The sequence below is a fragment of the Acartia tonsa genome, chromosome 6, assembly GCF_053477335.1.
Source record: "Acartia tonsa isolate MP-2025a chromosome 6, ASM5347733v1, whole genome shotgun sequence".
Lineage (NCBI taxonomy): Eukaryota > Metazoa > Arthropoda > Copepoda > Calanoida > Acartiidae > Acartia > Acartia tonsa.
In genome coordinates, this window is record NC_137265.1 from 4468944 (window position 1) to 4492512 (window position 23569).

Below are 23569 nucleotides of genomic sequence, written 5' to 3' on the forward strand. Positions count from 1 at the left end.
CCACTTCCCTAAAAATTATATTGGCGAGGTGGGCTCCCCAACCTGGTGACAACTAGGGCCAGCTTGTTGGATATCTAAAATTGTAATATGCCGTGGTAAATAGGAACTTGAATATTCCTTATTACAAGAAGGACATGGTTTTCTACCCCTCACAGAGTTGGCACCACGACCAAGGGGTATGTAATATGTATATTGCTACAACACTGAAGTGGGTTTATACACATATTTTTCTATATGTAATAGATGTATTAAAATATTGGATAAATAAGTAGGTATAAATTTAATAGATGTATATTTGTCAATATGTAGGTGTATAATTGACAAATTATAAATTTAATAGATGTATTTTTGTCAATATGTAGGTGTATAATTGACAGCAAAACTGTGAATATGCCAGTGCAATAACTGTATTTTTGTCATACCCCCTAAAAACGCAGGTGTGAATTTGACAGTAAAACTGTGTTTATGACAGCAAATCACTGTGTTTATGACAGTAATATCACTGTATTTTTGCTAGTTGTAAATCTGCCATGCACCCGAAATATTTTCTATATTTCATTTTGTCTGTTCGTCTATCTGTAACGCTATGATGTAAATTTGATTTTCTCGGCTGCTATTGGAGATAGACACCTGAAATTTTCAGTAAAGATTTCTATGACATTTGCGCATCTCGTCTATACATTGTTTTGTCCGTCTGTCTGTCGTTCATGCTTCAAGAGACATAATTTTTATTTTAAAGGTTTCATAATTTTCTCTACATATTTTCTGTCTTTCTGTTCTTTTTCATGACAACTGAATATGTCTATCTATCTATCAATCCATTTATATATCTATCCATCAATCCATCTATCTATCTATGTATATTTAGGACAAGCTCCCCGCAGGAAATGTTATTCTACATGGTAGACTCAACATCCCCCTTTTATCTATCTTTCTATCTTTCTATTTATATACCTTTCTATCCATCTATCTATCTATCTATCTATATTTAGGACAAGCTCCCCGCAGGGAATGTTATTCTACATGGTAGACTCAACATCCACCTCTTATCTATCTATCTATCTTTCTATTTATATACCTATCTATCTATCTATGTATATTTAGGACAAGCTCCACGCAGGGAATGTTATTCTACATGGTAGACTCAACATCCCCTTCTTATCTATCTGTCTATCTATCTATCTATCTCGCTATCTATCTATATTTAGGACAAGTGTGGTATCCGCCTAGGATAAATGGCAGACACCAGAGTTCGAAAAGACTACGGCAGTGTGACAGACGTGGACACCTTACTATAGAGAAGCTACGCTTCTCTAACAATCACTAAATAACAAACAGCATCTATTCAGTTGTTCCTTTATTGAGGTCTAAGAGTTACTAAAGTTATATACAACAAACAATAGCTACACAGATAGGAATAAATAATCATAACATAAAAAGCATTATAATACACATACAATAGTCAGTTTGGGCAATAATGATCCCCCATCCCTGGAAAGGGTGGGGGGAATTAACAATGCAGCTTAACCATAATAAAGCTTGTCAGATTCAATCATTAATTTTAGGTATAGGGAGGGGGTCGGCAGACCCCTTCCCCAGGACTTGGGGGAGGGCCTGCGGCCCTTCCCCGAACCCCGGTCAGGGGTGCCATAGGCATGGCTCACGGTTGCCGAATACCACAACTCTCCCCTCGGAAGGCTGGGAGAGGGTTTCCCTACCAGACTTCCGACAGTGGTTGAGGCCTTCGGCCCGCTCCTTAGGGCTAAAATATATACAAATGATAATGATTCAATGGAATCCTAGTGGTGAGTTTTTCAGGGCTGATGGGCTCCCAACGTGGGATAGAAGGTAGAGGCTGACTTTGGTTGGACACGTAGCTCGGCGCCGGCAGGTGTCAGGTTGGCGTGGGGCACAGCCGCTACGGGGCCGGTCAGCAGCGGGGCATTCTGGTTGTTGTTGGCAGCGGCTGGGGCACTGGCTGCCAAGTTGACCGTCTGAGCGGCAGCCTGGCCTCCTGAGGGGCCGCGGGGTCTTCCAGAGGGCGGTCCAGGCCTGCCTGGGCGGTCATGCCCGCTATCGGTCGATTGCATGGACACCATTTCCTCGGCGGCTTCCCGGCCAATGGGAATGGCATCCCAGTCTACTGAAAAGTCCCGGGACTTGGCATGGGTGAGCCGGGCTCTGGCCAAGGCCTTCCTGTACAAGGTTGGATGGTACAGGAACACTTGTGACATCGCATTCATGGCGGCCCGTACACCTCCTTGTGCGGCTGCCAGGGAAATAATGGTCAGATCCCCCAGCAGTTTGAGGATCAACAACAGTAAGCACAGTATGGCTGCGCCATCTCCCCACTCGTGAATAGCTTGTCTGAACCCAGCCCAGACATCCAGGGCGGCCTCTCCTTCCTCTGCCAGGCGGTCGATATTGTAGGACACGATCCCATGGTCTCCAGCGGCCGAACAGCTACCTTGCTGAACGCACGAGCCATAGGACAGGCCGGTCAGCATGGCGCTTTTATACGCTGGGAATGCTAGCAGCTGCTGCCAGTCGTTCAACTCAGCCTGTGAATACAAGCCTCCTGAACTAAAGTCATCCAAGGGTTCTGTCAGCAGTTGCTTGGGCGTATCCAGCGGGGGTGGCCTCTTCTTAGGTGCGGGGGTTAGTTCTATCCAGCCTTCCTCCGCGTGCACAGTCAGGGGGTAGGTGGAGGAGCAGGGAATCTTGGTGGCGTGGCCGCTATACACCCGTGTCACGGCGTCTACAAATCCTGTGGGTTCCACTGGTACTTTGTCCCAACATTCCTTGCTTTCACGGACAACGTATTTGTTGCGTTGGCAGGTAAGCTGGAGCAGGACATCTCCCCTCAGTACAGAGAACGTGCTCCCCTGGACACGCACCGGGTGGGCCGGGTCTAGTTGCTGGAGCTTCCAGCAGTTGGCCGCTACTTCTTCTGCCGCTGTGCTTTTCATGCGTGTCTCCAGGGTGAATCCAATGTAGCCTGCATGTATCTGGGCCTGCAGGGGGACATCCACATCCCTGGCCGATACTCTGGGCAGCGCTGCCGCGGCCGGGTCAGCTGCCACGAACAATGCTGGGTGGTTGGTGGCATGGGCCTCAAAGTCGCAGTTCACTATTGAGGTGGGGTTGGTCATGTTGATGAAAAACTGGGCTTGATGGTCAACCAGGAACGCATCCATCACTAGGCTAGGCTGGAGGCTGCGGATCAGCCTCAAGGGGCAATCTCTCCCCAGGTGGTCCCACACGTAGGTTGCTTCCCCAGTGATGCAAGACAGCTCAGAATGGGGACATTCTAAGGCCAGGTGGTCAGATTGGGACTCCACCCGTCCATCATCTACTACGTAGGTCTCTTCCTTGACCAGCAGCCATTTCCTGGAGCACTAATTCATTGCGGTACAGCTGGCCCTCGAAGTGGACGTCCTCCCCTTCACAACCCACCCCCTCGGGGCTGTTGACGAGGGCGCCCACCATATCGAGGGTGAAGAACAGGGGATGGTTCAGCTGGAACGTCAGTGGCTGGGTCTTGCCTGGCAGCGTGTAGACTCGGTTCCTGGCCAGGTCTCGGCACGTTTCTGGATCGATCTTGGTTGGCCTCATGAGGGTGGGGACCGAGGTCACCTTGAGGTGACCCCATACCCCACACCTGAATGTCCACTGGGACACAGTGAGCTGACAACTGTATCCTGTTGTTTCCCTAATCTTGACTTGTTGCAGGACGTGTACTTCATTGCCCAGGGGCACCTCCTGGTGTAGCGGTTCCGTGCTACACATCTTTTCTTTATTGTAGGCTGTGACGTGGGTGGGGTTGGCGCAGTCCCACCCCACCAGGACGTAGCTGGTTGTAGGCCACACGGCTGCCAGCAGTAGTCCCCACAGGACCATCCACCAGTGTGAGAAGCTACCAGACAGCCATCTACCTCGCGCATGCGGCTGGGGATCTTCGGCTCGGGTCACGGCTGCTTCTCGGGGCTGGACACGGCTGGGCTGCTCCTGGCTAGATACAAATTTCCATTGAGCGTTATCTTTGTGTGTCCGGGGCACCCCGATACCCTCCCCAATGACAGACTGGCAGGCGACTGGCGCTTGCCTGGGTGTCGGCTCCCCTAGCCCCAAGGGGTCCCTTCCCTTGTCCATGGCATGCCCAGTGGCATGGGGCTGAAGTGCATGTGGCACAGGCTCGCCCTGACTCACGTCCCTCCCCTGCCCTAGGAACTCAGGTGCATGTGGCACAGGCAAGTCCTTATATCCCCAAATTTCAATCTCCCCAGCCTCTGGTGCAGGGGGCACAGGCAAGGTTGGGGTTTTACAATAGTTTGGATACAACACATTTGTTAAATTTAACTTATCCTGGCTCGACTGGAAGTGCTGGGCAGCTGGGTTCCTTCGGCTGGCAGGGGGCGCTGGATGGTGTATAGTTGGGCTCTCCCTACAGGCTGGTGGCGCTGGCTGGCTGGGGGTGACGGGTGTCACCCCTTCCTCTGGGACTGCTGGCTCGTTCCAGGATCCAGGTATCTCGGTGGCGGCGACGGTTGTCGCCCCAGGCACCAGGTTGGAGGCTGGCTCGTTCCAGGATCCAGGTATCTCGGTGGCGGCGACGGTTGTCGCCCCAGGCACCAGGTTGGAGGCGCTGGATAGCACCCCCCAGTCATCGCAGGTGGCGGCGCCGGGTGGCGCCCCATACATCGACTCTGATGCGCTGGCTAGCGCCTCCTGCCTCTCTCGTTCAACGGCCGTCAGGGCCTCCCCGTACGCCGTCTCAGTGACGCTGGGTAGCGCCCCTCCACTCTTGCTGGGTAGGCTCGGTCGAGCAGGCTCCATCATGTTTAGGCTAAAAGGCTGGGGCCTCAGAACTTCTGGCTCGGCGATGTTGTTGGGTTGCACAAACTCCGGCCCCAGGTGGTTGAGACTGAAGCCCAGGCCAACCCGGTTGGGTTCAGCCGCGCCTCCCAGTACGTTGATCCTGGCTGGAACGGTCCCAAACTGCGGCATTCCGTCGGCTCGGCCCGCTGCGTTGGGGGCGGCTGCTTGCTGCGGTGGTGCTGGGGGCGCGCTCCCTTCCATGTGGGCTACTCTGTTGGGCTTTCCTGGGTGAGCACCCTTGTCTGCGGTGCGCCTACGGCTGGCTACCTGGTCCCAGTCGGCTCTGCACTCGGCCGCCGTATGGCCGGCATAGTGGCAACGCTCGCACTTGGCAGGACGGTCACGGCGTGGCTGGGTGCGTCTCTCCTCTAGGCTGACTTCCATAGGCCTCGGGCAGTCTCGAGCTCAGTGGCCTTTCCCTTGGCAGCGGAAACAGCGGCCTGGAATCTTGTCATCTGGAGCGACCTTCCCCATCTGGTGGAGACCCGGAGCCAAGGCGCCAATCTCCATTGGCTCCGACTCGTCGTAAGTGGGCAACTGGATGCTGGCTGATCCCGTGAGCCCGTCGGTGGCGTCCACTAGGCACACACCCTCCTTCAGCTGCTTGGTAATCATTGTGACGGTGAACATGGCTCGCCTCGTGTACTCAGGTACAGAGGCGATCTCATGACTCATCATTTCACGTTTCACATTAGCGTTACGAATGCCACGATTTAATTCATCGACTAATAATTCGAGATCCTCATGGCTGTAGGCGTCCCTATACAAGGCACACTTTGTGGATATGTATGCTTGTATAGGTTCTGTCGAGTGTTGCCTGTAATCCCTGAAGGCTTGCTTCAAAGTCTGGGATTCAAAGGCGGGACGAAATAACATTTCACACTCGGCCTTGACTTGTTCGTATGTCAAGGCTTGGCCTGCCACGCCAAACAGATGAGAAGCCATTTCCGCCGCTTGCCCTACCAGTGACAGTAAAAGGGCGTTGCGGCGGTTGAGGGTGTCATGGGGCGGCACGCGGTAAGCCGCCCATGACATCTCGAGTCTGCGGATGTGGGAACTCCAGGATTGCTTGGGCGGTCCTCTATACTCCGACAGGTTACTCAGCATCAGCTTGCGGTACTCGGCTGGAGCCGGCTGGGGGTCATCCTGGAGCCATCCTTGGGCTTGGTCGCCTCCCGGCGCTTGCGGCTGCTCCATCGGGTCAACGGTTCAACGGCGGGACACAAAGTTATAAGGCAATATTATAAATGGTTTGTCACTTGAGGCTTTCTAGCCTAACAGCCAACACTGTTTTATCACTAGGTTGGTAGTTTAGTTACAAAGATATAACTTAGCTGTACTTATCACTAGTTTTATTCTGAGGGTGTAGAGTAGGCTGGTAGGGGTAGATAGTTGTTGAGGGTCTGAACTGCTGTCAGGAACTGATTGGGTTTTCCTTTATCACACTATAGATAGGAGGGAGAAGCTTGTAATGCTTTATTTTCTAAAAATACCTCTGTTAGATGCTATGGAGTAGCTCCGCTCCTGTGTGTGTGTGTGTGCGTGAAATCTCCTTTCCTTGCAGCGTGCTTACGCACCGTCAAATCCGCGCACACAGGTAAAACGCGCACTTATCCCTCAACTCGCTCTCTCATTGGTCCGCTTTGTCCATTGAATTTTATGATATTTCCCGAACTCCGTTGTGCGACCCGTAAATGGCGCTCTGTTTTCCCGGTCGCTAGCTCCACACCGTGGGCGGACTTAGTCAAGTGTGGGTAGGAGGGGGGAAGCGCGTGAGGGGACGGGGTAAATCCGTCCGTTCCCCCTGTGAGGAAGGGGGGAGTGCTGTGGGTTTGAGGTAACTGTGTGATGAGGTAATGGTGCCCTTTCTCCTTAATCCTAGGCTTTATTGTTATGTCACCTTGATTGTATTGTCTTCAATGGAGAGTGGGCCCCTCCCTTTCCTCTGGAATAAGGGGTGTATTTTGTTGTGCTGGAGGCTTGGGTGGTTAGATTGTTTATCAAGGCATTGTTATATTACATCTAGATTCTATTTTTGGCCTTATCACAATACATAACAGATTTGCTTACCAAGCCTGTTCTATTTTTAGTTGTTATCACAATACACAACAAATCCAAGCCTGTTCTATTTTTAGTTTTATCACAATACACAACAGATTGTTTGCCAATCCTTGCTCATAAATCTATTGTTTAACCATCACACTAGGGTGGTAATCCCTGCAATGTGATATAATATCTGCTTTTCTAGATGGGTGGCTGCGCTGTAGCCTCTCAGGATACTTGGAGTTGACGTAGTTTTCTCTGCTTTGGTACACTACACTCGTATGTTGGCTCGCAGCTCGCAGCTATGTGGCGTGTTTCAGCCTATCGGCGGCAGGGAATGTCCCGTCCTGCTAGCGCCGTATATCCGAATCCGGCTGATGGCGGCAGGGAATGTCCCGTCCTGCTAGCACCGCTGGTTCGGATCCTGCTATCTCTTGCAGTAAATGTTGGCCTATTTTCAGCCGTTTGCACTTATTTGGCCTGTTTCAGCCAGTCCGCAGGCCTGTTTCAGCCCTTTGAGCGCTCAATTCTCCGTTAGATGTCGGCGCTTCTCGCGGTTCTCCGTCAAGTTTCGCTGTTTCACTTCCACAACTGCCGGATGCAGAGTTAGACCTTGCTATCCAGGGTGGGTAATTCAGGTTGCTTGTGTCAGTTTTGCCAGTTTCACTGCTGGGAGTACCTTAGCCTCAGTTGCGCGTCTGCTCTACACTTGTGGTTTGCCGTAATCTCACACAGCTGTCACCAAGTTGTGGTATCCGCCTAGGATAAATGGCAGACACCAGAGTTCGAAAAGACTACGGCAGTGTGACAGACGTGGACACCTTACTATAGAGAAGCTACGCTTCTCTAACAATCACTAAATAACAAACAGCATCTATTCAGTTGTTCCTTTATTGAAGGTCTAAGAGTTACTAAAGTTATATACAACAAACAATAGCTACACAGATAGGAATAAATAATCATAACATAAAAAGCATTATATACACATACAATAGTCAGTTTGGGCAATAATGATCCCCCATCCCTGGAAAGGGTGGGGGGAATTAACAATGCAGCTTAACCATAATAAAGCTTGTCAGATTCAATCATTAATTTTAGGTATAGGGAGGGGGTCGGCAGACCCCTTCCCCAGGACTCGGGGGAGGGCCTGCGGCCCTTCCCCGAACCCCGGTCAGGGGTGCCATAGGCATGGCTCACGGTTGCCGAATACCACACAAGCTCCACGCAGGGAATGTTATTCTACATGGTAGACTCAACATCCCCTTCTTATCTATCTGTCTATCTATCTATCTATCTCGCTATCTATCTATATTTAGGACAAGCTCCCCGCAGGGAATGTTATTCTACATGGTAGACTCAACCTCTCAGTTCTATGTCTCCCTATCTATGAGGGAGGGCGCCCTCCACCTCTACGCCCACCCCGACAATGAGGTATTGTGTTTTTTTTTCAAGTATCAAAGCTACTTTATAATTTAAGATGTCAGTCTGTCCTACAAAGATATACATCCCCATTTAAGATGAATAAAATTCTGTAGATCAAAATTATTGATTGAAAAGTTTTAACACTATTAGTTTGAAAGCAACCAATCAAAATTCAACCCACAGTTTTTGATCCAACGAATAAGCTTTATATATTTACTATCGGCTGCACCAATAGCATTTAGGGGACGGAGGGAAGTATTTGGACTTATTTGAAGTTTTCATAAAATGGAGAACTAAATCGGTTCAATAGCTATTCAAAGCTTAGACTGTAGGTAAAAACCTTAGGTAATACTAATATGTATGTATATACTAGCGGCTTCGCCCCTATTCTCTAGGGGCTTTGCCCCAAAAGGTAATTAAAAAAGAAATAAAAAATATTTTTTTTAAAATTAGAGTTGCCCCCACTTCGATTTAGAAATTTTTAGGAAAAAAATGGGGGGGATTTTTTTGTTTTTTGGGGGGTTGTAGGTGTCCCACCCTCAAAGAAAATAGCATAAAACCATCACAGGACCAGTAGGTATATTCCCTGAAGAGTAGAATCCAATCGGTGCAGTGGTTACCAAGATCTTAAGCTTCAGACGGACGGACAGACATCATTCTACTTTGTATTATAGATGGATTTAGAAACAATACCTGCTAAAATTAGATTTTTGTATTTTTAGGTTGTGACCCTCGACATGAAGAATAACCCGAACGTGTTCAACGATAACAAATGGCATATTGTTACTGCTAGCATTCAAAAGGTTAGTAATTAAATTGTTAGTATATGGATATACAATATACGTGGATATTATGACAGGGTAATAATTGACATCAATTCATCTTGCTAACATGTAACTCGTTTAATGGTCAGTTCGTTCATACAGTATTGGGGGAGGGAATGGGGTATATGGGGTGGAAAAGGAAAATCTTTATTTTAGCCCGCTGCAAGTTTCACTTTATTAAGATCCTATATCCATTGTTATTAGTTCTAAGTAAAGTTTTTTTTTATTTTGAGGTGTCCGTCCGTCCAAACATACGTAACGGATATCTTTTTTTGTTTGTTAATTTAGGCATGATAGAATTGTCCTACCGATGTGATACTTATAACTTAGTATAATGAATCCTGTAACAGCTAGTTACAATTTAGAAAACGTAGCAACTCTATAATCACTATAAGTAGTCTGTATTTAAAACAAATTGATTTTAGCTTTTTTTATTATATTTTATTCTCTTTATATTATGGAATATTGATTCCTTGAACGATTAGACATAATTTTGTAAGCGATTCATCTCTAGAATAGAGTATTAAAATGTTACATATATCCTTTAAGTAAAATTTGTATAGATATATAATGAATTATCATTCAGACTTCAACAATGTTAAATATTAAATGCGTTTTCACCTCATATAGTTTACTGTTCGCTTGTCTGACCGTCTAAATAGTAAGCTTTGTTTGTAGGGATGATGTCATCCTTGTTATTTCTTTCTAAATGATATAATTACAAATCAATGCTCTAGGAACCTGAACTGAAAATTGTGCTGCAAATCGACGACTATTATGTGGTCGCCCCCCATGACGTCACCAACATTCCTCTGGTGAACGCGGGTACCAGATATTCCGTATATTTCGGAGGCCTACCTGACCGTCTGACACCCCTGAGGGCTGGAGTTGCCGCCCACGAGGGTCCATTCATTGGCTGTATCAGGAAAGTTTGTAAAAACAAAATTAGAACCTAAAGATATTTTTCTTATAATGCTTTATTTTCCCTAAAATTGCTTGTAGAGCACAGAACCCCCCCGCCCCCCCCCCCCTCCTTTTTTTAGTTTCAAAAAGTTTATTTTCAATTTTTTTCTTAAAATTAGGGAGGGGGGGTTAATTAAATAATTTTGCTATTAGAATTGCGTTAATAACTATACTTAAAACTTTTGTCGTTCAAAAACTTTGATCTGAGCAAAGCATTTGATTTTGCATTTTTAAAACTGAAAAATATAACCTTTAATAGTTATCACCAGCTTTCTGCGGATATTTAAATGAATAATTATAAGATTAAAACTAGTTTTATTGGCCAATAGTGGAGAATTGTCAGTAAGACGATGCTAAACATGATTTTTCAGTTTGACTAAGAACCAAATCTAATCTAGCGGATATTAATTGGTTTAATGATGATTTTTACTAAACTTGTTTGCACAGAGACGCTATTGTGGTGAACACCTACCAGGATTTCCAGAGTGCTGAGGCCATAGCTGGAGCCAGTCTTGGAGAGTGTGGATCTAAGGTATTATATCTATCATCTATCTATCTATCTTTCTGTCTGTCTTTCTGTCTGTTAATCTATTTGTCTATCTACCTATCCATTTTATCTAAATATTTTGTTTCTTAAAGAAATTGATTATACCTTCTCAAACCCTGTATCATATGATAGCTGAACCTTACCTAACTTAATGGACATGAATTGATTCTAATCCCTGCTGGTCTTTGAACCCTGGGATATTTACTGATCCTTACTTAAGGACATAGTGACCATAGAGCCTGTTGACCAGACAGCTGCTCAAGAGAAACTTGATGAAGAAGACCAAGCAGTTGAGGAATTTGATCCTCGTGATCTTCTGTCTAAGGTATCTATTTATCTATCCATTTTTTACTCGTCTTAAATCTATCTTTTAAATTAGGTATCTATTTTGCTAACCCTTTTATTTACCTATATTTTCATTTATTTAGGGTGAAGTGGGGAACTGTAAATTACATTTACTTAGACAAAGATTCATAACCACGATATCTTATCAGTTGGCTAAAAATTTTTTGTTAATTTATCTTAATTGGAGAGTAATAACTAGCAGTTTTTAAAAAGGCGATTGGGGTGGGTTAATGCAACCATCTTGTAATCAATGCTCAAATGGCACTTAGAATCCGAATTTCGTTATGAAACTTGGCATCTGTAATCCTTGGTAGGTCTATTTGCCTAAATTAAATAAAAGTTGGAAAAGTAACGGCCAACGGCTTGCGGCTCAAATGTTTTGCATTTTTTCGGCTATTTTCTCCCAAAAAAGTCACAAGCAAGTGCAATTTGCGCATTGATTACGAGATGGTTGCATTAAACTCCCTCCCCCCCCCCTTTTTTTTCCTTCAATAATTTTGTTATACAGAAAGGCTAATTTTGTTTATTATAATTTGGGTTTCACATCAACTCAGTGTCCATTGTCTTATCATTTAAGATACTTGATAATCTATCTATAATCTAATTAATCTATCTAACTATAGCATCAATGTATCTATCTATCTGTAACATCAATCGATCTATCTATTTGTAGCATTAATTTATCTATCTATAACATCAATCTATCTATCTAGGACCGTGATGAATCCCCCACCGTGTTTGGAAACTGCAAGCTGCCCACAACTCCCGCCTATGACGGCGATCTTTCATCAGAGTCTGGTTTCAGGTAAACTTTATTTAAACATATGGATAATATGGGTACTCTCCCTTAAAGTGCATGTCGAGCACTGACCCAATAAATGCAACAAGTATAGATGTATAACCTGGATAAATACCTGGCCCCAGTCTTGAGGACTTTTTTCGTCTGCTAATAAATTTTCTTCTGCTCTTTTGTAGCGACTTGGTTGTGTTAATATTTACGATGATATTGGCTGATTTTCAAAGACTCAATAAAAAGTCTGCAAGGGTCCACGGGGTGGGGACATAAAGTTATTTAACCCCCTCCCCCTCTATTGTTTTATTTTAATTTTTACCCAATAAAACTTAAGCTAACCTGTCCTTAAGTTAAACACAAGAACATAAAACTACTCCTTATTTTCATTTATTTAAAAATATGAGGGTTTGGGCCTGCTGGTTTTTTTTTAAATATGAAAAAAATATTTATATTCTCTGTTAAGATTTGGTATGAAGAGTAACAGCTACATAGAATATGTTAAGAAGAAACTACCAGAACAGGTAAAATTATACCTCCAGAAACCTATTTGCACAGGAACAATTCGACCACAATATTGGTTTAAAAGTGTACATAGTTTGATACAAAAAGGGCACAGTTCATTATTCATATAGCAAGACAGCTATGGACAGTTGAATGGGATTGATTATAATATGGCTACAAAAACAAAAAATTTAGGTTGCTCTAAATTACTTTTTAAGTTAGAAGAATTATTCAATCTATCTATCCATCTATGAAAATGAAGATTAAGACAACTTTGTCATATCCATATATACTTCTGTCTAGGCGTTTTTCTGTGTGAAGAAACATCTATCTATACATATGTCTAGGTGAAAGACAAGACAAGATTTGACATGGAGTTCAAGACGACCCATGACAACGGGCTGCTCCTGTTCATGAAGGACGAGCTGAGGTCGGACTTCTTCGCACTCTTCATCAAGGATGGCAAGCTGGTGTTTAGCTTTGACTGCGGTTCTGGCCCTTCCAGGTAAACTATCTATCTATCTAACTATCTATCCATCTATCTATCTAATTAACTATCCATCTATCTATCTGTCTGTCTGTCTGTCTGTCTGTCTCTGTATGTCTGTCTGTGGTTCTGAACCATTAAAGAATTATCTATTTATCTAAATTTCTGTCCATCTATCTAACTATTCACCTATCTATCCATCCATCTATCTCTCCATCTATCTATCTATCTATCCTAGGTTGGAGACAGATTTCAAAGTGAATGATGGACAATGGCATACAGTGGATATCAGTAGGAATGGCAACGAGGGAAAACTTGTGTTTGACAGCAGAGAGGTTAAGGTATGTCTTGTTGGCTTTAAAAAAACTTTGGGAACCATTTTATTAAACCTTGGTTGCACAGTCCATACTTTTCAATTAATAATCTACAGAAGGGGGGTTATTAAGTTGAATATAATTGGGGATGTATTGTATGCATATCAATTCATCATCCATTGTACATTTTTAGGTTCCTGATCTTGGGCAATTCTCATTCAGCTCGACTAAGATTATGGAGGTGTCCCCCAACCTGTACCTGGGAGGATTGAACGACGCCCTTGCAGAGGACATCGATGTCAAGCGCAAACTGGCACGGATGCTTAATATTTTTCCGCGTTTTTGTTAATTTTTTTAAAGATTTGAAAATTCTTTTATTTTAAATCTTTCTTCATAAATAGTCTAAACCTTCCCAAGACTTAAATCTGAAACTGAAATAGTCTAAAACCATTCCCAACCATGTGTAGCTTACCTAAAATGGAGAACTCAATCGGTTTAGTAGTTAATGAAATCTTAAGCTTCAGAAGAAAAAAAATTACTTCTTTAAATAATGGGCTAATGGATTTCTTATTACTTGGCCGGATCTTACACCAGATTATCATACTCTATTTAAGTGAAACTTGTAGTGGTCTAAAATGACGATCCCCTCCATCCACTCCCTTTACCCCATACCCTCCTTCCTACTGGATGTACGAACCGGCCAATAAATGATGTCCATGTAAACAAACTAAATTGACGACAATTTATCCCCTGTCGTAATATCCACGTATATATTACATTCATTAAAAGGATAAAGAAAATTTTATGAATAATATTTAAGTATCCTTGAAAAATTAGGAGTTCAACAGTTTCCGTACTATACCTGGTTTTATTGGATGTATGCGTAAAGTCAGAGTAGAAATTACAAGGTAAGCAGAGTAACTAACTAACGTACATACATAATGTTATAAAGCTTTGCTTTAGAAATTTTCTAATCATGTTGGAAAGCTTAAAGATTCTAGTTTTTAAAATAGTAAATATATTTTTTGTACTAGTAATAGGAAATAAGACAATTTCAACTAAATAGTCAGGATATTTTTGGAGTCTAAACTTTTCCACAAATAATTTTAATCATTATTAGGGATATATGTACATCAATTTTAGACTTTTACCCTAATTTTTTAGGAACAATAAGAGAAAGATGCGTCCTTTGGGCAGATGGCAGCACAATAGCTTTGTTATTCCCTGCTCAGATAAGGTAGGATTACGAGATATTAACATGACCCCCCCCCCCCCTCCCATATCTTTGGGTAGATTGCAGCACAATAGCTTTGTTATTCCATGCTCAGATAAGGTAGGATTACGAGATATTAACATGTCCCCCTCATATCTTTGGGCAGATGGCAGCACAAGAGCTTTGTTATTCCCTGTTCAGATAAGGTAGGATTACGAGATATTAACATGACCCCCCCCCCCCCCCTCCTTAATCTTTTTTAGCGAAATTGAATAAATTGGGTTTTATAAAAGGATAGGGCAAATAAATCTTTAAATTTACCTCACAGAAGGAGGGGACATTTCACTGCAAATTACACTTGTACCCAATGTTTTATAACCACCTTTTCGTAATTTAGTGCTCAAAAACTTATGGTACTTTTATTTAATTGTGATTTGTAGGTTCTAAACTAGTAGTGTCTAACAATTTTAACCAATAATTTAAATCCAAAGCATGCGATATTTTGTTAATACTTATTTGGGAGGAATATCAATTTATCGTCCATTGTCTTATCCCTTAAGATCCTTGATTTTACCTTTCTTTTTAGGTTGAGCCCGGATACTTCTTCGGGCCCGAGGGTGGCAGGATCAAGGCCTTCCGCCGGTTCCGCGTTGGTATCGACTTCGACGTGAGCATGATGATCAAGCCGCGCAACCTGACCGGCCTGCTGCTGGCCGTCAGGGGCCGCCGGGACATGGCCATCCTGCAGATGGTGGACGGCGCCATCCAGTTCATGGTGGACAACGGTCGCGGCCCAATTACGGCGACCTTCAAGCCGTCGGAACAGTATCAGTTCTGTAACGGGGAGTGGCATGAAATTCATGGTAAGTTTTTCAGTTTCAAACTTTGCATGTCCTTTTTAAAGATGTTAATTTTTGACACAAATCTCAAAAAATATAATATGATCTTGATTTGACATACTGATTCCTAGGACGACATTCTATAAGTGTTAATGTTCGTTTGTCCGACTACAGAAACCCTAGGAAGAGAGAGGATATTAGACAGTAAAATACGCCGTACCCAAAGATTTATAACCCCTTTATCTTATTAGTTGGCTCAAAACGTTTGAGTATTTTTATAGAAATTAAATTTTTAACCAATAATTTTAATCTACAGAAGGGGTAATTTTGTATATCATCATAAAATTTTAGAACTCTCATTCTTGCAATCTTATTGAATCCATTTTACTTTTGAAAATAATTGTTCTTGTTTCTTTTTTTAGCTGTGAAAATGAAGAATGTTGTCACTCTGAGTGTTAACAAGATATTTGCTCAACCAGGAATAGGTAGATACAGATAGATAGATAGATATAAAATGAAGAATGTTGTCACTCTGAGCGTCAACAAGATATTTGCTCAACCAGGAATAGGTAGATACAGATAGATAGATAGAGTCCACACACATAGATAGATAGATAGATCACAAAGTATATATATAAACATGTTTCTCATTTGTTAACTTTAACCTTAGGGGCTAATTATTAAATCTTAATTCTTGGTTTGAAACGAGTAGTGTCCAAACATCTCCACCAATAAATATATTTTTAGGTGTACCTGGTGTTAGCTCTACAGATACAAATAATCCTCTCTTCCTGGGTGGACATCCTTATCCACAGCGTATAGGTAATACAGACAGACAGGCAGACAGATAGACAGACCAAAAGACAGACAGACTGACATACATACAGATACAAATAATACTCCTTTCCTGTGTGGACAATGACATCCTTACCCACAGCGTATAGGTAATACAGACAGATAGATAGACAGACAGACATACTGACTGGCAGATAAACAGACAGACAGACAGAAAAACAGATATACAAACAGACAGACAGACATACATACATACAGATACTAATAATCCTCTCTTCCTGGGTGGACATCCTTATCCACAGCGTATAGGTTAGTACAGACAGACAGACAAACAAACATACAGATAGACATACAGACATACAGACAGACAGACAGACATACATGCATACAGATACTAATAATACTCTCTTCCTGGGTGGACATCCTTATCCACAGCGTATAGGTAATACAGACAGACAGACAGAAATATAGACAGACAAACAGACATATAAATAGAAAGACAGGCAAACAAATAGACATACATACATACAGGTACAAATAATCCTTCCCCCCTTGGTGGACATCCTTACCCACAGCGTACAGAAATACAGACAGATATATAGTTAGACAGACATACAGACTGGCAGATATACAGACAGACAGACAAACAGATTTACAGACAGACAGATAGATAGACAGACAGACATTTTTTTGGCCCTTAGGACCTCTAAAACAATAGTCTCCAAAAAATTTTGTCTGTATTTAACACATTTCAAAACTATATATGTATATCTTAGCCAATTTTCAAAGTAGTAGGTTTCATGTATGTCTGTGTATATTAAATTTTGCGTATCTTGCCCATTTTTCATGATGTTTTTTTAAATTAACATTACATTTTTTAGCTTAATACCATGTAGTATAGTAATTGGATGCCTATATGCCCAATTAACAGGATGTATGCGACCGTGGCTCAACACGTAGCGCATCCGCTCGTCGTCGGGAAGGTGATAGGTTCGAATCTCGGTCCGACACCGCGTCATAACTAAAGACGTTAAAAATGGTTCCTACTGCTGCTATGTCAGGTGCGCGACATAAATAGTTAGAGTAGGGGGAATGCCTTGGCCCAAAACAGGCGCAACTCACTACCATGCACAGTTAGGACTTCTCAGACAAAGGTCGTGCAATCAAAGGGTTGGTTGTCTGATGGCAAATGGACGCTTTACACCGCAATCATAGGGCTTAGGGCTGACAACCCTATCCCATATCCATAAGCCACATTGTTACAGAAACACTGACGAATTGTCAGCGGCCTATGCTCCCCCCTGTGGAGTGATAAGGGCTTGTTACTGTTACTGTATGCGAATATTAGATAATAGATTTTTCAAAAAGGCAAAAGTTTTCATAAAAACTAATCTTGATTATTTTAGGATTGAGCGAGGACCAATACGTGCCGTTTATGGGTTGTATGAGAGATGTAATTATAGAGGGACAACCCCTGACTATAGAGGATAATATGCTCTATGGAGATATTCACTCTCATGTTTGTCCTACCATTTAAATCTTGCATAGTTAGATCAATGGCAGATAAATTCAACCACAAAAAATTAGCTCTAAGACAGTTTTGTTTTTTTGGATATATTTAGAAGATGATAAATTTATCTCACATTGACCTATACTTCTAACTTGTAGTCTTATTTAGTCTAGTTTAGTACAGGGAGGGAGATGACAATGGACTGTAAATTACACTGGTACCGAAAGTTTTTTAAACGCATTATCTTATTAGTTGGTTCAAAACTTTTGGTTACTTTTATTGAATTTCAAATGGTTTGTCAAAACTTTTTAACCAATAATTTTGATCTAATATTTTATCACCATTAAAGATGTACATTTTATCGTCCATTGTCTTATCCCTTAAAATCCCTGAGTTTAATATAAAAAAATACTCTACAGCAACCCGAAAAATATTAGGTTACAAAATTCAATTTTGAAACCTTAAATTTTTCTCCAAATTTGCCTAAATTTTGAGGTAATTTTCACTTTAATAAAAATATTTTATGAAAAGAATCTCAGCCCATAACAGAATTATAAAAAAATCTTTTTAATGGCATTTATAAATGTTTTTTATACTTTTCTACATTTTATACAATTTAAATATTTTGATACAAATTGTTTTTATAAAATATGTTTTTAATCAATAAATCTTACTGCCATTAAAATTTTCATTGTTTAGAAGCAAAGCTTTTCTATAAATAGGGCATTTATGTAAGTCCGTACGTGACGTACAGATCCGCTAATTTAAGTATGTTAGAATTGTCCTATCGATTTCAAACTACACATGATATTCCTGATCTAGTTAGGTACAACTTAGCAAGTCTATAATCATAAAACGATTCCATCGAGTCAGAAAAAGTTATAAAACAAGGATGACAACATTCATAAGTAGCGAAGCATAAAAAATTATGTATAGACACCGGACAAACGGACAAAGAAAGTTATAGAGCAGATGTTCAATGGTCATAAAAAAAGAAAGAGATGGAAACCTATATAAACATTTATATTTGTCTTATGCGGCAAGAATAACAGTCGGACAGACCAAGTAAGTTATAAACTGTATTTCATTTTAAACAACATCAATCTATCTTAATTAGCAACTAAGAAAATCTAGATTTCCCCATAACGTTACGTTCGGACAGACAAAGGGAATTATAGAGCATGGTTTTCTTTTAACAAGAATGACAACATCCATAAAAGTGAAGCTCTGAAACAGTAGAGTGTCAGAACTAAATAATCAGAACATAATTTTTAAAAGTTGAAATAAACAGTAAGTAAATTTGTTGAAAAACTGAGTAAATACAGGATAATTGTTAAGGACATATTTACATTTATATGACTTGATTCTAGAGAAGCTTCGCTTCTAACATTGTACTTTGTTGTCCTAGGAATCAGTATTCCAAAAATCAGATCAATCGGATGATTATATTATATAAAAACTTGTTGTTAAAAAAAGTTAAAAATCGTCATGTTTAAAATGGACGTACAAACATTCTGGAAATGATTATATAGTTGCTACACTTTCTAAATCGTACCTAATTACTATAGGAATCCCCATGCAAAGTTTGAAATCGATAGAACAATTCCAACATGCCTATATTAACGAAAAAGCTATCAGGGAACGACCCTAACTATATAAAAGCTTGACTTTTAAAAATAAATCGGCGTCATAAATTATAATTAGGGGGAATAAATATACAAAGAAAGTTGTAGTATGTATTATTTTACCAGGAAGGGAGGGGATATTGGACTATAGATTATTATGGTATCCAAAGTTTTATAAACATATTCTCATATATGTTTGCATAAAACTTTGGGTACTTTTATTAAATCAAGATTGGTTGGTCCAAACTTCTCCACCATTAATTTTAATCTACAAAGGGGATAATTTTGTCCATCAATTCATTGTTCATTGTCCTATCCCTTAAGATCCCTAATATTTTACGCATTTATCTGTCAAAACTACCAAAGGCGATTTCTAAAATCATTATTTATTACCAATAACATATAGCTCCTTCGCATTTGCAAGGTTTAAATTAATCAGTGACATTATGTTTAAATAAATCTATAGAAATCAATTTTACTATGATAAGGTGTTTTATCTATAATACAAAGTAGAATTATGTTTGTCCGTCCGTATGAAGCTTAAGATCTTGGTAATTACTGAACCGATTGGGCTCTACCCTTCAGGGGATGTAGATACTGGTCTTGCGGTGGTTGTAAGCTATTTTCTTTGGAGGTGGGACACCCCCAAACCCCTCCCAAAAAATTTAAGGCTTTAAAAAAATAAATAAATACAAAAAAAATTGAAAAGTTATATAAGATTTATGAAAGATTAAGAAATAAAAAAAATCTAAAAAATGTAATTTTGTAAAATAAAATTTTGTAAAATAAAAGGAATAAATCTTCAACTAAAAGTCGATATGTAATTAGCAATATGCAGGGATCTTAAAGGAAAGACATGATACGGACAAGATATATTAATGTACATCCCCAATGATGATAAACAAATTTAACCCTTTGGGTTCGTTGAAAAGTTTGAAAACTGCTAGTTTTAACCAACAAATCAAGATTTATAAAGTTTTTTCAAAGATTTAAAGCCAACGCATGAGAGATCGTGCTTCCAAAAATATTGGGTACTAGCATAAATTACATCCTAATATCCCCTCCCTCTTTGGTTATTTTTATATTGTTTAAAATGTCAGTGAGGGAGGGGACAATGGGCTATTTATTACACATGTCCCCTTAAATCTTATAATTATACATTGACTAAACAAACAACTTTGGAGACCTTTTATTGAATTTTGATTGGTTTGTTCATTAAGTTGAGTGTCTAAAAGTTTTAACCACTAATTGTAATCTATTTACAAAAGTTAAGTATTTTTATAACCTAATTGGGGATGTTCACCAATTTATCGGCCATTGTGTTATCCCATTGGATCCCCGTAAAATTGCACGGTTTTGTCAAAACACCATTTTCTATATTTCCCCATGGGTGACTACTAAAATGGTGGGTCCACGTATTACGTGCATGACAGATATCTTGAGTTTTTTCCGTCTTAATTTCTTACGACTTTTTATACAGTTTTGTATTGTGGGAGGCGTTGTTAGACAAATTAGTTGGGGGGGAAAGTACCAATTCAACGGTGGGCGTTCATTTCCGCATGCTATCACTTCAGCATATTGTTTCATCAATACACAAAAGCAAATTAAATTAGAAGGGGTATACAGTAGTGGGTATAATGGATCTAAAGGGATAAAGATAATAAGACAATGGCCGATAAATTAATATATACCCCAATGATGATACTTAGAATAACCCCTTCAGTAGATTAAAATTTGTGGTTGAAAAGTGTGAACAATCAACCTAATGAAGCAACCAATTTAAATTGACCCAATCCCCAAAATTGTTAAGCCAACTAATGAAAAAACGTTATTTTAAAACTTTGGGTACTATTGTCATTGCCCACTCTTTCTCTGCTGTACAAAGTTTGTACGGTGTTAACAAGGACAAAAGGGATGTAAAGTAGAAAATATTTTTTTCGTGAAATAAAAGAAATTATTTTTTTTTCATTAAATAAAAGATATATAAATATATTTTGTATCTTGTTTATAAAAATATTTTAGATTCTAAATAAATTTAGCTGAGTAATTTACCACATCATATTATAGACATCTTTCCGTGGATAATAAGTGAAAACAAGGTTCCGAATGCCTTAACTATAAAAACTAGTGCTAATCTTATAATATTTACTTTAATACTCATGTAAAATTTCTGTAATATTAGAAGTAATAGAGTAGCCTCGCTACTAGAAAACGATTTATCTTTGTACTTAATACCCTTTCTTTAAGAGAAATAATTCTTCAATTTATACATGGGAACGTTTTATGGGGGCGTTCAAAAAAGTGGTGGTTTATGCACCACCAATAATTAAAATTTAAACAAAAATAAAAATCTGTATTTTAATGTATTTTATATACGTAAATATATTCTATTCCTTAGTATCTTTTATTTGAATGCTTACAAGCGACTTCAGATAAAGTATCAATTAATTTGCATGCGTCGCATGTGTTTTAATGTGTTCGTATGAAAGTAAATTATGTTTGCATGAATAAATGGAGTTGAAATATGGATCTTGAAATTGTTGGCGAAGTTTATCTATAATTTGAAATGTCTGTCAGCTTGTCTATGTAACATTTTTTCTGCTTTTATTTTTAATTTTTTTGTATTTTCCTCATGGCTTTTCAAACAGAATGACTGATTAACAGGTAGAAAAACAAAGTGAGTTACAGAGTAGATTTGCTTTAAAAATGTGTTTATCTGCCAACATTTTTATTTTGTTAGTGAGTGAATAAATATTAGTTTTTTAAAAGCAAAGCTTTTCTATAATTAGGGTCTGTCCGTCTGTATGTGAGTTTATTATTATGGGACAGTTAGCTATCCTGGTTAAAACTATGCCCCGCCCCATAACTCAAACAAGGCCAAGAATTATTCCCTACTCCTCCTATTTAAAAAAACCAATGTTTTAATCTTTTTTTTAAAACTTTTTCAGTCGTCATACCTAAGATTCAAAATAATTTGTGACATTGTTCTATATAAATGTATGTTTAATATCTTTGATCATATTTGCTGTTATCTAATATGTCTCATACCTATATTTTTTAAGACAAAATGAATTGAAAATGAATGCTAAAATCGAAATATATCTTCATGTCTTAGAATAGTGTATTTTTTAAAAAATAGGTTGAAAAACATACTAACTTTAAAATAGGTTAATTTATATGAAATATAGGTGTTCAAGTCAATTTCAGGCTCCAGGTATGATCCTGCAGGTCCTGATCCTCGAGGTCTCCAGAAATCTTTAAAACCCTCCTGTGACCGCAATTTTTGACATAGAGCCTTCAAATTTTAAACTTACGCTTTTCTTCTACGTCTACATAATGTATTAAAATTTTATGAAGATCTGCCGCCGTTCTCCCGCTGACCGCCAACTGCGGCGGCTGGCAGGTGCCAAGTACAGCTGCGGCCGACGAAATTTATGTTTTGAGATTTCTAATATAAATTTTACATAAATATAAACATTTTCTGAAAAAAATTATTTTTCTTGTTTCAAAGATAAAAAAAATTACAGCCTTTTGAAATTTTTAAGTAGAAAAGGACTTAAAAACAAAGGTTGTTAAATAAAATGGAGAAGAAAGCGAAAGTTGACTTAGGCTCAGTTTTAGTCGGAAATTCATTATCAAACAGGGGACATGCACTGAGATAATAGGGGGGGGGGGGGGTTGAGCCCTACCTCCAAATGTGCGGCAAGGGGCCTCACTATTAAGGGTTAATGTCTAGTATACTTATTGTTTTGTATTAGATATATTACTTAAGGGGGGGGGGGGGGGCGGATCTGACACTTTTGTGTAAACTTGGAGTATAGGCTTTGTCTTAGGAGTGAGAGGTTAGGTTATTTGGGGGAAAAGTTTAGTTTTGGGTGTATTTTCCTAATATTTTATTAAATTTTTTTTATATGTCTCCAGGTTCAGGTGCTGCAGGCTGGAAGGTCACTTCTGGAAAGGTATAAATGAAAAAAAATAGTTTGAAGAGTTAGAGATCAACTTATTCAACCAAATATGCATCTTTTGGGATGTTATGAGCGTATATAAAGAAAAAATAAAAATCAGCCTCCACGTTCAGGTCCTGCAGATCTCCAGGTGAATTCTGGACAAGTAAAAGCTGAAAATTTTTAATTTTATAGTTAGAACAAAAAAAACTGAAAATTTTTAATTTTATAGTTAGAACAAAACTTATTTTACAAAAGTTTCTACTTTATTAATGGTATGAACTAATTTGAAGAAAAATTTGAAATCAGGATCCAGGTTCAGGTTCTGCAGGCCTCCAGATAAATTCTAGACAGGTAAAAACTGAAAATTTTTACTTTTGAAGTTAGAACAAAACTTATTTAGTAAAAGTTGCTACTTTATGGATAGTATTAACATTTTTGAGGAAAAATTTGAAATCGGGATCCAGGTTCAGGTACTGCAGGCCTCCAGGTGGATCCTGGACAGGTAAAATCTAAAAATTTTCAC

The 23569-nt window shown here is 39.9% G+C and overlaps 1 protein-coding gene across 1 annotated transcript in view; it reads left to right on the forward strand.

Annotated features, from left to right (window-relative positions):
* Positions 1-18153, forward strand: part of LanA (laminin subunit alpha) — an 86459-nt gene extending 68306 nt beyond the window's left edge. The window contains exons 80-95 of the mRNA XM_080163000.1: positions 8238-8352; positions 9066-9146; positions 9905-10089; positions 10575-10662; positions 10898-11002; positions 11736-11827; positions 12279-12336; positions 12664-12821; positions 13042-13144; positions 13311-13430; positions 13955-14025; positions 14282-14354; positions 14917-15193; positions 15592-15654; positions 15917-15991; positions 17371-18153. Of these exons, the coding sequence (XP_080019126.1) occupies positions 8238-8352; positions 9066-9146; positions 9905-10089; positions 10575-10662; positions 10898-11002; positions 11736-11827; positions 12279-12336; positions 12664-12821; positions 13042-13144; positions 13311-13430; positions 13955-14025; positions 14282-14354; positions 14917-15193; positions 15592-15654; positions 15917-15991; positions 17371-17501 (1795 nt within the window). The 3' untranslated portion in view covers positions 17502-18153. The remainder of the gene's footprint in view (positions 1-8237; positions 8353-9065; positions 9147-9904; positions 10090-10574; positions 10663-10897; positions 11003-11735; positions 11828-12278; positions 12337-12663; positions 12822-13041; positions 13145-13310; positions 13431-13954; positions 14026-14281; positions 14355-14916; positions 15194-15591; positions 15655-15916; positions 15992-17370) is intronic.
* Positions 18154-23569: the final 5416 nt, after the last annotated feature.